General features: G+C 39.0%; 1 protein-coding gene across 2 annotated transcripts in view; it reads right to left on the reverse strand.

Annotated features, from left to right (window-relative positions):
- Positions 1 to 14,352, reverse strand: part of NALCN (sodium leak channel, non-selective) — a 345,519-nt gene that overhangs the window by 207,932 nt on the left and 123,235 nt on the right. For both annotated transcript variants that reach the window (XM_073348939.1, XM_073348928.1), the window contains exons 9-11: positions 7,583 to 7,725; positions 7,359 to 7,463; positions 4,772 to 4,858 (exon numbers count right to left, since the gene is read on the reverse strand). In XM_073348939.1, coding sequence (XP_073205040.1) covers positions 4,772 to 4,858; positions 7,359 to 7,463; positions 7,583 to 7,725 — 335 coding nt within the window. The remainder of the gene's footprint in view (positions 1 to 4,771; positions 4,859 to 7,358; positions 7,464 to 7,582; positions 7,726 to 14,352) is intronic.

A 14,352-nucleotide genomic window follows, 5' to 3' on the forward strand; every position in this document is an offset into this window, starting at 1 on the left:
ATCTATTATATTTTTATTTAAGCAATGTTGCAATTGCATAAAGTACTGCATCATAAAGTAAATACATATGCATGAAATTATCAGGTTTCAGAGTAGCAGCCGTGTTAGTCTGTATCCGCAAAAAGAAAAGGAGGACTTGTGGCACCTTAGAGACTAACAAATTTATTTGAGCATAAGCTTTCGTGAGCTATGGCTCACTTCATCAGATGCATTCAGTGGAAAATACAGTGGGGAGATTTATATACACAGAGAACATGAAACAATGGGTGTTACCATACACACTGTAACCAGAGTGATCAGTTAAGGTGAGCTATTACCAGCAGGAGAGCAGGGGGGGAAAACCTTTTGTAGTGATAATCAAGGTGGGTCATTTCCAGAAGTTGACAAGAAAGTCTGAGGAACAGCGGGGGGAGGGGGTGTGGAGGGGGGCGCCTATGCTACCAGCACTCCCAGCTATCTTCGAGACACCACTGACTTCCTGAGGAAACTACAGTCCCTCGGTGATCTTCCTGAAAACACCATCCTAGCCACTATGGATGTAGAAGCCCTCTACACCAACATTCCACACAAAGATGGACTACAAGCCGTCAGGAACAGTATCCCCGATAACGTCATGGCAAACTTGGTGGCTGAACTTTGTGACTTTGTCCTCACCCATAACTATTTCACATTTGGGGACAATGTATACCTTCAAATCAGCGGCACTGCCATGGGTACCCGCATAGCCCCACAGTATGCCAACATTTTTATGGCTGACTTAGAACAACGCTTCCTCGGCTCTCATCCTCTAATGCCCCTACTCTACTTGCGCTACACTGATGACATCTTCATCATCTGGACCAATAGAAAAGAAGCTCTTGAGGAATTCCACCATGATTTCAACAATTTCCATCCCATCATCCACCTCAGCCTGGACCAGTCCACACAAGAGATCCACTTCCTGGACACTATGGTGCTAATAAGCGATGGTCACATAAATACCACCCTATACCGGAAACCTACTGACCGCTATGCCTACCTCCATGCCTCCAGCTTTCACCCTGACCACACCACATGATCCATTGTCTAGAGCCAAGCTCTATAATACAACCACATTTGCTCCAACCCCTCAGACAGAGACAAACACCTACAAGATCTCTATCAAGCATTCTTACAACTATAATACCCACCTGCTGAAGTGAAGAAACAGATTGACAGAGCCAGAAGAGTACCCAGAAGTCACCTACTACAGGACAGGCCCAACAAAGAAAATAACGGAACGCCACTAGCCATCACCTTCAGCCCCAACTAAAACCTCTCCAACTCATCATCAAGGATCTACAACCTATCCTGAAGGATGACCCATCACTCTCACAGATCTTGGGAGACAGGCCAGTCCTTGCTTACAGACAGCCCCCCAACCTGAAGCAAATACTCACCAGCAGCCACACACCACACAACAGAACCACTAATCCAGGAACCTATCCTTGCAACAAAGCCCGCTGCCAACTGTGTCCACATATCTATTCAGGAGACACCATCATAGGGCCTAATCACATTAGCCACACCATTAGAGGCTCGTTCACCTGCACATCTACCAATGTGATATATGCCATCATGTGCCAGCAATGCCCCTCTGCCATGTACACTGGTCAAACTGGACAGTCTCTACGTAAAAGAATAAATGGACACAAATCAAACGTCAAGAATTATAACATTCAAAAACAAGTTGGAGAACACTTCAATCTCTTTGGTCACTCAATTACAGACCTAAAAGTGGCAATTCTTCAACAAAAAACTTCAAAAACAGACTCCAACGAGAGACTGCTGAATTGGAGTTAATTTGCAAACTGGATACAATTAATTTAGGCTTGAATAAAGACTGGGAGTGGATGGGTCATTACACAAAGTAAAACTATTTCCCCATGTTTATTCCCCCACTGTTCCTCAGACGTTCTTGTCAACTGCTGGAAATGGCCCACCTTGATTATCACTACAAAAGGTTCCCCCCGCCCCGCTCTCCTGCTGGTAATAGCTCACCTTAACTGATCACTCTGGTTACAGTGTGTATGGTAACACCCATTGTTTCATGTTCTCTGTGTATATAAATCTCCCCACTGTATTTTCCACTGAATGCATCCGATGAAGTGAACTGTAGCTCACGAAAGCTTATGCTCAAATAAATTTGTTAGTCTCTAAGGTGCCACAAGTCCTCCTTTTCTTTTTATGAATTTATCAGACATTTAGAATGCATGTTTTTAAGGGCACGCATTGTGTTTTCCTCTGTGTTTGGAAGGCAACTTGACCCAATTTGGACAGTACTACACTATAAATGACAATTTTGTGCATTGTTTTTTTTTGCTTGTCCTTGACCTCCTGCAAGGTAATATATAATTGAGAATCAGCTGGATGTTGATAGGATGGAGTCGTATCAATCTGTCAAAAGAAAACTACTATCTGAATTGCAAAAGTAAAAAGGCCACAGTATCAGCTAAAGCATGAGGTTTCAACTTAATGGAACACAATGTACCATGTGCTTTTATGACTCTTGAAAAAAAACAATATGCCACACCACAGTAATTTAGACAAAGATGAAACAAGCAAGTCAGATGCTATCTTGAACTTCCATTCAATGGTGCTTTCACCATCAGTTTGGCAACATTTTCACCACCACTTGCGATTAGCACTTGAGAAATGATAGGTCTCCATGGCTAACTGATAGTTCTTCAAATGTAACTGTAAACGGGGAATTGTCATCGAGAGCATGTGTTTCCAATGGGGTCCTGCAGGGTTTGGTTCTTGGCCCTTAGCTATTTAACATTTGTATAAATGGCATGTAAGAAAACATGAAATCATCACTGACATAGTTTGCAGATGATGCAAAAATTGGGGGAGTGGTAAATAATGAAGAGGAAAGGTGTGATTCAGAGTGATTTGGTAAACTGGACTCAAACTACCAATATTCATTTTACGATGGCTAAATGTAAATGTATACATCTATGGACAAAGAACATAGGGCATACTTACATTATGGAGCATTCTATCCTGGGAAGCAGTCACTCTAAAACAGATTTGGGGGTTGTGGTAGATAATCAGCTAAACATGAGCTCTCAGTGTAATGCTTTGGCCAGAAGAGTTAATGGGATCACGGGATGCATAAGCAGGGGAATCTTGAGCAGGAGGAGAGAGGTTACTTTACCTCTGTATTTGGCATTGCTGTGATTGCTGCTGGAATACTGTGTCCAGTTCTGATGCCCATAATTAAAAAATTATGTTGATAAATTGGAAAGGGTTCAGAGAAGAGCCATGAGAATGATTAAAAGATTAGAAAACATGCCTTATAGTGAGACACTCCGAGAGCTCAATCTATTTAGCTTAACAAAAAGAATGTTAAGGGGTGACTTGATTACAGTCTATATAAGTATCTACACAGGGAACAAATATTTAACAAAGAGCTCTTCAATCTATCAGAGAAAGTTATAACAATCCAATGGCTGGAAGCTGAAGCTAGACAAATTCAGACCAGACAAAAGTTTAGAACTTTTAACACTGAGAGAAATTAACCACTGGAACAATTTACCAAGGGTCATGGTGGATTCTCCATTGGAATTATTTGGGGGAAGTTCTATGTCTTGAGTTATACAAGAGGTCAGTCTAGATTATTACAATGGTCCCTTCTGGAATGGTCCCTTCTGGATCTATGAATCTATAAGAACACAGTGCAGATGATGCTTCGGTAGGCTAGATACTGCCACACCTCAAGAATTTACATTCTTTTGTTGGAACAATTAAGAGATATGCCATGAGTAACAGACATATCACACAATAGTGTGACAAGCTTGTTCAACTTTAATAATGTGCAACTTTCCTGAACTCATGGTAAAAGGCATTTGCCAGGAGACATGCATCAGTTCACGTCCTGCCAACTTGTACATATACTGTAGCTCACATGCTAAACTGAACATTATCAGAACCATAGCCTGGAAGGCACAGATCATATTATTCTGATTGCTGTAGTGTTTTTGGTGTTGTGTTCTGAAGTAAGGCAGGCTCACTGACAAGTGTCATTCCTTATCATGCAAGACTGAAAGTTATAAATAAAACTTTGTGGCGCTCTACATTGTTTTGTGAATGGAAAATTTGATTTATAAAACATTCTTTATCCTAGTTTTGGATTTACGTAAGGGTTGAGTAAGATGGATTTTCATTAATTCATTATGTAAAACTAAAAATATCAAAATTAAACATTTAAAACATTGTATTAGTTTGAATGTAGGTCTACTGCCTCCCCCTATTAGTCATATTTTTAAGTTGAAAATGGTACTGAAGTATTTTTGTGTTGAGCATGTTATTTGGCCCACTTTTTAATGCACACTATTGTATTTTGGGATCAATAACGGGGCATATTATACACCTAACCCGTGGGTGGGATTGATTTGTAGGGAAGGATGTGGAGATAAAGAAGGATTATTTAAATTATTTAAGGTAATAAAATGATATTTTAAAAACCTTTTTTTAAAATGACAACATCGGACAGTCCCTTTATAAAGAATGTACTTTTCTAGACAAACATTATAAAATGCCTTATAATTTGGGATGAAGTCCATACTACTTTCTTTGCTGATCTTATGTTTCATGAGTACATGCAGTATGACTTGGTAAGTTATCAATAAATGTAAGGCAATTCATGATTAATATTATTGCAGCCGTAATTTCTACCAACAGCCACTCTAAGCCAACATTCACACACTACTGTTTACACCGATTGATTTATTTTAAAAAGGTACCGTACCTGTAGACATGCTGGAGCTCTACCCTGGGGTTTATTCATATCAACAGCCACTAGCTGCCAGCCTCCAGCAGCATCTTCATGAAACATCTTGAAGAGGAAAATACTTGTCAGAAGCATTTTACATAATGATAAATACAAGTGAAACTTGTGATATGTATTATTTAGGATCTGCTCACATTCTGATCTCTGCGCTCTTAAAGAAAGAGGGAAATGGTTCTTATTGTTACAGAATATGCAAGATAGATCTCACCATTTTCCTATTTTAATAACAATTCTGCCAGAACAATAACTTTTTGCATGCAGAATTTCATTCAGATAATATGAAAAACCGCATTACATCTACCTAATAATTGGTCCTAATATATTAGCACTAATTATACTAACTAGTTCAGAGTGGATCTGTTCAGCACTATTTGTTTTGTAGACTCTCTCAGAACAAAGCTCCTCATCTATTCAGCATATTTAGAAGAAACCCAGCCATCTTACATTCTTGTTAAAAGCAAGTTTCATGGTGGCCTTTTGCAGAACTCCCTGAGATTTACACCAAGGGAACAATAATAAATCACACCATGCCCTTTTACTGACAAAAGTACTTTACACCAAGGGTCAGAATCTGATCTTTTTTACACTGCATCCACAGTAAGTCCATAGCAGTTCAATGCAGTTACTCTGACAATACAGGGGTATAATTAAAAATGTGGAGTGAAATCCTGGCTTCACTGAAATCACTGGCAAAACTCTCATTGACTTCAGTGGGTCAGGATTTCACCCCAGCCTTTAGAAAACAGAACATGCATATAAAATGGCTTTTAATAATAGGTCATAAAAAGATGTAGGTTGATTGGCATAAGAAATGTGTCCTGAAAGCCATTAACAGAAAATGTGCATATGTTCCTGTGAAGACAATGAGCTACACTAATTTTTTACTCATCATCTGAGAGAACTCCCTTTATACCACTTTCTTCAGCAGCCCATAAACACCTGACAGCCAACTTTTCTTTGATCAGTAGTAGACTAATTTTCTGCACAAGTTAATTGATTTGTCAAGTGGGCAAATGAAGTAAATCATACAGCGAAAGTACAGACGAAAATTTTGTCAAGGTCACTTCATGCCCAACACAAGAAATATGGTCCATTTTTATATGTCACTTTGTATTGGAAAGGCTCCTTTAGAGAATTCTGACCAATACAGAAACAGTAGAAGCATTTTTTTATAGTCTGTTAAACTAGATTCCCATTATGTCAGTGTTTCAGGTAACCTCACTTTTTGGAACAAGATAGCCATTAACCGGTCTACAGTCCACAAATTATTTTTATTCTGTGATATGATGGTTTTCATATCTAATGTGATCACATTCCTCTGGTGTGATGACGTTATCCTTAGTGTTTCTATTTTCCTCAAATGTGGCTGCTTCTGGAGTTTCCCCATAGAGACCTCTCTGTCACAGACCCTAGTTAATTCACAGAGGCTGCGGCATTAAAACTAGGGACGTGACAGGTAGTAAACCCAGATCTGATTTGTACACTGATGTGCTATGTTTGGTGGAATCACCTTCACGCAGAATTACACTTGGCCGAGGCCAGGTTTCAGCTAAGATCGTGGTCTCAACAACAACCTTATGCCAATGAGTTTCATAGGCAAAGTGTGGATTGTGTGAAAAAGTATTTCCTGTTAGGAGTAATGTGAAGGAGCAAATTTTAAACTGATAAAAAGAAAAATGTTCTGACACAAGCTATACTTAGACTGCAGAACTCAATGCTACAAGATATCATGGAGCCCAAGAAACGAGCAGGATTCACTAAAGAACTGGACATTCATATGGATAACACAAATTTCCAGAGTTATAATAGAAAATATTAAACAAAATAATTTTGGAAGAGATTTACACTCTTATTCTTTAGGGCACAAACTAACATCCAAATATCGGGGGATAGGAAGAATTTTTCCTTACGGGGAAGTTTCCCATATCTGCCTTCTGTAGGGTTTTTTCCATGTTCCTCTCAGGCAGCTAGTACTGGCCACAACCAGACACAAGATACTGCACTAGGTAGACAACTGTTCTGAAGAAGCATGGCCATTCCCACATGCTAGATACTTAAAATAGCCTCTGTGTATGATGCAGCAGACATTTTAAGTCTGGACAGAGCATGCACAAGGGGGGGCAAGCAGGGGCACCCCCCACCAATAATCAGTGAGGGGCACAGAACTCCTCCAGCTCTGGGCTGCGGCGGAGAGAACAAGCTCCTCCAGCCACAGAGCTGCGGCGGGAAGAGCCCATATTCCAAAACCCAAATATTATATGGAAACAAAAAATAAAAAAGAATCATTCGATCTCTAATTATGATGAACAAATGGGCAGTGTGTACAGTATATAACAAGATGTGCCCACGAACAATGGCTTGATTATGTTCTATTATATTTTTCTATTACATTTTTAAGATACCCTATTTGAATGATACACTCTATCATATAGAATGTACTGAAACTAGGCAACAGCTAGCAGGGATTTACTACTTTGCAATAAATTAAAAACAGAGGTATCCAAACAATATCTCAGTATTCAGAGCTAGAACATCAGCACTCTACCTGGGTAGTAGCTGTTGAGGTGGTACTGCTCCTGGACCCCCACATCTGCTGGAATTGCACTCTTATTTCAGCAAATGTTTCAATGATGACAGCAATGAACACGTTCTACAAGAAAAATTAAAAGCAAAGGCTTACCAGGAAGCTCAGCAGGTGGAAAAGAGCAGAAATTCAGTCAAACATGATTTATATTCCAGGCAGGTTTAAAAGAACAAATTGTTCAGTACCTTAACGAGCCAGGCAAGAAAGAAAATTAAGGTGATGAAATAGAAGTATGAACGCCATCGGGGAAAACTGTCAATTGCTCTATACATAAGGAATACCCAGCCTTCTTGAGAAGCAGCTTCATAAACAGTAAATATGCTGGTGCCTGTTGATGAAAAATGAAAATATTTTAAATAAAAAATAAACATTTTCAAGATCTGCAAGCAATCATCTTTCATCCATTTCCTTTTTGTAAATGGTAAAGGTCCCCCAAAAGAAGTAGCTCTTCCTGCACACTTGAATGTTGTTTCTTCTTATGATTGGATCTAAATTGTTTTTACATTACAGTGTTCCACATCCACTTCTTGGATACATACACACAGCCCTCTGGATCACTTTAATGGGAAATGTACAAATGACTCCAAAGGCAGAACTCAGCCCACTGTAATTAATCTCAGTATTATCTGTGAGAAAAGTTGAATTAAACTATCAGGATTGTTGACCAGCAGGAGAAATGAGTTTGAATTTATTTGCATTAATAAAGCAAATATAAATTAGGTAATCAACAATATACAGCAAGGTATGTGGTTAAGCTGGTAAAGGTAATCATATTCAAGTATTTACCCAAATGCATTTGAACACTGCAAAAGTGCACATATCTGTTACAGCCACACTAATTTAAGTGTCTTATTGCTTTTAGGAAATACTTTTCAAAAGCATTTTAAAATTAAAGTTATTCCGTCTTTGGAGAGTAGGGGGTGGATGGAAAGTTGTAAGTTTCTATGTGTATGGAAACCTATTTGATTTAAAAATGTATTGCTAAAAGTTATATTTTTCCAGTTTTAAGGCACTACAAACTTTAGGAGCCAAGAGCATCCTCAAGTCTGAAGCCAATTTTTGCAAACTGACTCTTGTGCTTGTCATCCGACAACCAAAAGTTAAAATCTAAAGAGGAGAGCACCCACTCTCTTATGTAGCTACTGGCAACCTTTCTGATACCATTTCAATGAAATGGCGATTTCATGGGTGAAGAAAAAGAAAAGAAAGAAAGAAAGAAATTTTAAAAATGAAAAAAGGAGTCCTATTTATGTATCTGCTTAAGAAGCTTGCTGAATTTGGTACCAAATGCCCAGTTTATGTTATTATAAAATATTGCTCCAATAAAGGGGCACAGTCCTGCAACCCTTCATTCCACATGAGAAGGGACTACAGGATCAAGGCCTTGGGTTATTCTTTTTAAATTTTATTTCATTATATTGGTTTGTATTTATCCTGCTGATAATGGCTCAATCATAAAGATGGCTATCTGAAAACAAAACTATGACCATTGCCTTTCATACTGACCAGTTTTGTATCATTTTTATCTTATGGCTTCCTTGGTCTATTTATTGCATACAGCTGTTGTCCTTTGTCTTATACTTACACAGAGTGGGTCGCGACCCTGTTTTAATGGGGTCGCCAGTGCTGGTGTTAGATTTGCCGGGGCCAAGCCCAAGCCCCACCGCCCTGGCCAAAGCCAAAGCCCGAGGGCTTCAGCCCTGGGTGACAAGGCTCAGGTTACAGGCACCCCGCCTGGGTCTGAAGCCCTTGAGCTTCAGCTTTGACCCCCCCGCATCCTCTACCCACCTGGGATTGTGGGACTCGAGCAGTCTCAAGCTTAGGTCCCCACTCCTGCGGTCCTGTACTTATTTTTATTGTCAGAAAGGAGTCGCGGTGCAATGAAGTTTGAGAACCCCTAGCCTGTGGCATTCAAATGCCTAATGGATGTCAGCCAGTCCTTGAAAAATTAGACTTTCTTTATGCATGTATCTGATTTTGGAGGCTGGCGTTTTCTGGGTCTGGACATAGAGATCACCCAGTTATAATGATCAGGGTTGTGAGAAATTCTCTTTTATTGTACTAGAAGAAAATTCCATTCCATTATGTGGTGAAAAACCCCAAGATATATTAGTTTTAGGGGAAAATCAGACAAATGAAAATACATTGGCTGCCATTAAAAACACAACAAACTGTGTATTGCTGCCTGTAAAACACTCATTTTCCAGTTTGTTGATCACTAATTTCTTTAATTTAGTAGTAGCCACCAGGTGGCAATCATGCACCTTGTGCACACCTATAACACCAGAGAGTGAGCTAATAGGGACTGTGCATGCTGTCTAATTCTAATCTCAAACAATTTTACCATTGGATGATTTTGATTTCCAGGGTGGACATCACTACACTGGTTTTCTTTATCCTCATTTATTGAACTACTTATTGTATTCTCTCCCTATATACCTTATAAAGGCTTTGGGAAAGGTTACAGCCATACAGAAATAATTTAATCTCACAACCTTAGAAATGTTATCAACCATGTACCATTTTTATTCCTGTACACTGGGAAAGTCATGATGGTGACTACTCCCACAAAGCAGGGATATTCTCACTGAAGAGTCTATTTTTAATTTCTTTATTATCTTTTGGTAGTAAAGATTGTAAAGATTCTGAGTAGGTCATAGATTCTTTCGATGTCTTGTAGTGAGCTATGTTGGAACCAGAAGGAAATATGGACTGCCCAAGAATGTAAGGGCAAAACTGGATGAGTTTCTGGGGAGCAAATCTTTCGATGTGGTTGAAACTACAAGAAGATCAACCCCCCCTGAATGAATGGATAAGTCAATGTTTCCTTGCCTCTGAAACAAGCAAATCAAACTTTTACTCTTCAAAACCCCCTCACCAATCAGCTAGCTAATGGGAGGCTGAGGGAAAGAAGAGAAGGGTGACTGCCCTGTCACCCTTTCCAAACCCCAACTACTGTATTGCTGTTAGGGAAGAATTGGCAAGAGAGGTACTAGAATACAGAATTAACTCGGTGAAGTGTGCTGGAGAACACTGCTGTTTTCTCCATTTGGGGCAATAGAGTCCTATTCTGAAAACTACATCTCATTGCAAATCCTGTGGACATGTAGTGACCTGAAACATATAGTGTCTGCATGTCCTGGGTTTTTCATTTTGCAAATCTGGTCACCTATGAAAGGGTAAATAAAGTATTAAGATTGCTTTGGAAAGGACCCTGTCAAGGGAGTATGCATCCTAGGGTGGAGGGAAGGGCTGCAAATGTAAGCGCTGACCATCTCTCCACGTTGTACTACAGAGCTAATGATGAAAAATAGAAGGGAAATTGCTACTTAGATGATTTGCAGTAAATAATTTGATAAATTTAAACTTATTGTTCACAAATCACCCACAAACACGTCATGATTATTATAAATTTGTTCACTATTTGCAATTGTTTAATGAGCGGTATGAATGAATGAATTTTGGCCTTTAGAATGCCTACACAATGGTCACTGTGAACCTTTGCTATTCATGATGTCTCCACATGACTGGTCTCTTAAATCGTGTAGCAATTGTTTCTGCTCCCTGATTTGATGACTTAAACTTTATAAACAAAGAAGACACCCTTTTGGATTATAAAGGAATTTGTTGTGTGAATAGCTGCAAAAGCTTTTCACACTGGCCACAAGGGCACTCTGGTGTGAATATTCATGGATATTTATTCACATTAGCTTTTGTGACACTTTTGCTTGTAATGAACATTCTTGCGAATAAAACCTCCCTCACCCTCAATGTTCACAAATAAACAAATAAAAGGTACTGGGAATACCAGCAAAGCGAATCAGTAGGTTTTATTTGCATAAATATTCATTAATCTTTCCTTTTTTTGTATTCACATGGCTCTAGTGCTAATAACTTGTTGTGCACTCGTTGTGTTGGCCTTTTGGGTGGCAAATTTGAAAAGCCCACTGGCATTTCAGGAAAAACAAGGAATTGCTAAACTGATAAATTGTTCACACCTTACATGCCACTATCCGGTACTTTTGCATAGAATTGCAAGGAATTTAAAATACAAGGATTTAAGAAAAAGACTTAATACAATCTTAAATTGTAGCATTCAAGGATAATATTAGTGACAAATAGCTACTGCTCTCAATGAGCATATTACCCAAGAACAATAAGTGGCCTCCATTGTTGCCTTCAGCTTTCCACAAGTTTATTGGCTTCTACTCTGTCCAAAAACCAGAGCAAGAGACTATCACAGTGACCAGGCTAATCGCACCTCTGACTTCTCCTGGTCTCTTTGAGCGCACCCCCTCAGGTATCAGGCCATGCACTGTCACCTCTCTTGGGGTGCAATCACACAATTCTCCCACTCTTAAACCTGGCCTTGGGCTGCAATCCTCTGGTACTTACTGTGATTACCTCAGAGGGCCTGACTTAGGTTCAGCACCTATAGGACAAATGACAAGTGGTACCAGTGACCAGACAACCTTCTTAAAGCAAAGCATTATTTTATTTAGAACCAAAGAATTTCTGAGAAAACAGATCTTAAAACAATAAACAGTCTATATGCTTTCCTATTTTCCCCTGAGGCTTTTTCCCTGTCTCTGTCATCCATGTCAGACTCTCTCACCAGGAACACTCAACTCCTCTCTCTCTCTCTCTGCAGGGAGTTCTTTTAACCAGTGTCCCTTTAATCTCTAGTCTTCCAGCTGGGGCTAAACAGCTATGTACCTTTGGGATGGACCCTGGAAGTAGGCCACTGTCCTGTTATTCTCCCCCAAGTTTTCCTTACTAATCTAGAACTCTAACTGCTCCCCACCCCCACCCCAAAGTTTTGGTTAGGAGGTTTCTTATCTAGAGCTAGTTTGCTTCTCTGCTTGTTTTTCCAACAGCCTCTTATTAAGCTAGACGAATACATTAATACAGGAAAGTGTAATAACCCAATATAACTATACAGTGACTTTACCACACTGACATACTGTACAGTATTTGAAAAATTGTTATATGTTAGTATTCTCAGATTATTCCATAATAGCTTCACATCCGCCTCAGAGAAAACAGGCCTTTAGAATGATTTTTACACTATATATTATTAGTTCCTTTGGTATTTCAAACAGTTTATTTCCTGAAAGAAATCTAACAAAAGCCAGCAAGTTTCATATTTTACTACAGCAAAATGGGTGAATCTTATATTCGAAAAACTTACAAGTTCAAAGAATTCCCCAACCTCCTTATGTTAATACCTGTTTCATAAAGGCTATGGTGTTCTTTTGGGGCAGAAAAAGCATGTACACCTATTGAACAAATCTGTCGTACAGTTACTTGATGAGCTTTGGATTTAATTAAGCATTACACACTAGACCTAGCAACTTCAGCTGTCATGATACTTTCAGATGTTAAGTCCTTAGGGAAAAATCCTTCTGTCAGATCTGCAGGGTAGATCTGAATCTCAGCATAAATGGGAACTTATTTCAGTGGTAACATTAGAAATGTCCCTTCTCTGGTTGTTTCCTGATCCAAGCAAAGATCTGCACCTGTGGAGCACCACAATTACTTTAGACTCAACATTTATGAAAAAGAACAGTTGAACCAATATGAAGTTTGTCTGCCTCAATTATTCTACATCTGGGCAAGCATTTCAAATCTTGTCAGGATGAAGACTATCTCAGGTGCAAACAAATTCGCTCTCTGAGGAAAAATAACTGGAGTTCCCCAGTTAGCACCAAGGTGCAGATGTCAGAAGATGCACAGACGTACCCATATTTACCACACTGATACCTGCTGATGGAAGTATCACAGAGCAAGCCATAGCAATCAAGGTCTGCAAGTAGAAAGCTCCCAGAGTAACTCAGCCTCCATGTTGCTAGTGTGGGATAGCATCTTCTGACAGGTACAATCTGGCTCATGCAAAACTAAAGTTTCATATAGATACATTTTCCTTATCAAGGATCCTAATTGTTAAAATATTCACTACTTAGATCCAGAAACCAAGGAGAGGAGCTCTAGGCCTCAGATTTAAAATGACAAATGTTGTGAAGATGGGCTCTTCCCAATGAAATGTCTCTGATTTACAGTATCAGTCTTCAAGTAGAGTACATGAGTGTTATAGTAAATGTTATGACAAAATAGTGTAACATAAACCCTATTAAGCAGAAGTGAGGCACTATAATTTAAGTTAATTTATTCCTCAGAGAATGCACCAACTACCTTGTTAAAGAATGACTTTTTACTGTATAAATATTAAAATACTTTATTTAAGTAAAATGCCTTTAACAGTGGCAGCACAGACACCAAACACACAGAAATCCACATAAACTCCTGTGTTCGAAGTGAGTAACAGAAGTCAGCAGCTTGTTATCTTAGGCAAACAAATGTGAGATATGTTCAGTCCAGGGACATTATATATTTTGGATCTTTAATCGGCAATATACTAAAATACTGAGAATGTCTGGAACTGAAAATCAGTAGGTGTAGTGATGGATTCATTGCCAGACAGAAAGCTGAATGTGCAAAAATTCTTTGGAAAAAAATATGTAATTCACTGTTGACTTTCATTGTCTGTCAATCATAATCATTCAGTTGCAGCATTAAATTATTCTGCAAGGCTGTCTTGGTTATAGCAGTCTCATCCCTCATAAAAGAACTTAGGAAACAGCAAGACTAATTGATATCATAGGCTCAGCTAATTTGCTTTAATTAATCAAAAATTTCTCTGCTATTTAAAAAGGAAGAAAGGAATCCATGTCTAGGACTATGGAAGGATGAGGCCATGTAGAGCATAGTAACAGTCGTATCCTAAAAACATACCAATGTCTAAACCAACTGAATTGAAGTTTTCTTCACAGGGAAAGTTAAAATGGGAAGTATAGCTCCAAACTGGACCAAATGGGAAGCTCTTTATTGGGACTACCATCTGGCAAACCAGCATCACCATTCTTGTAAGCAGAAGAATGGATGGGAGAATAAAAAG

The sequence above is a fragment of the Lepidochelys kempii genome, chromosome 1 (genome assembly GCF_965140265.1).
Source record: "Lepidochelys kempii isolate rLepKem1 chromosome 1, rLepKem1.hap2, whole genome shotgun sequence".
NCBI lineage: Eukaryota > Metazoa > Chordata > Testudines > Cheloniidae > Lepidochelys > Lepidochelys kempii.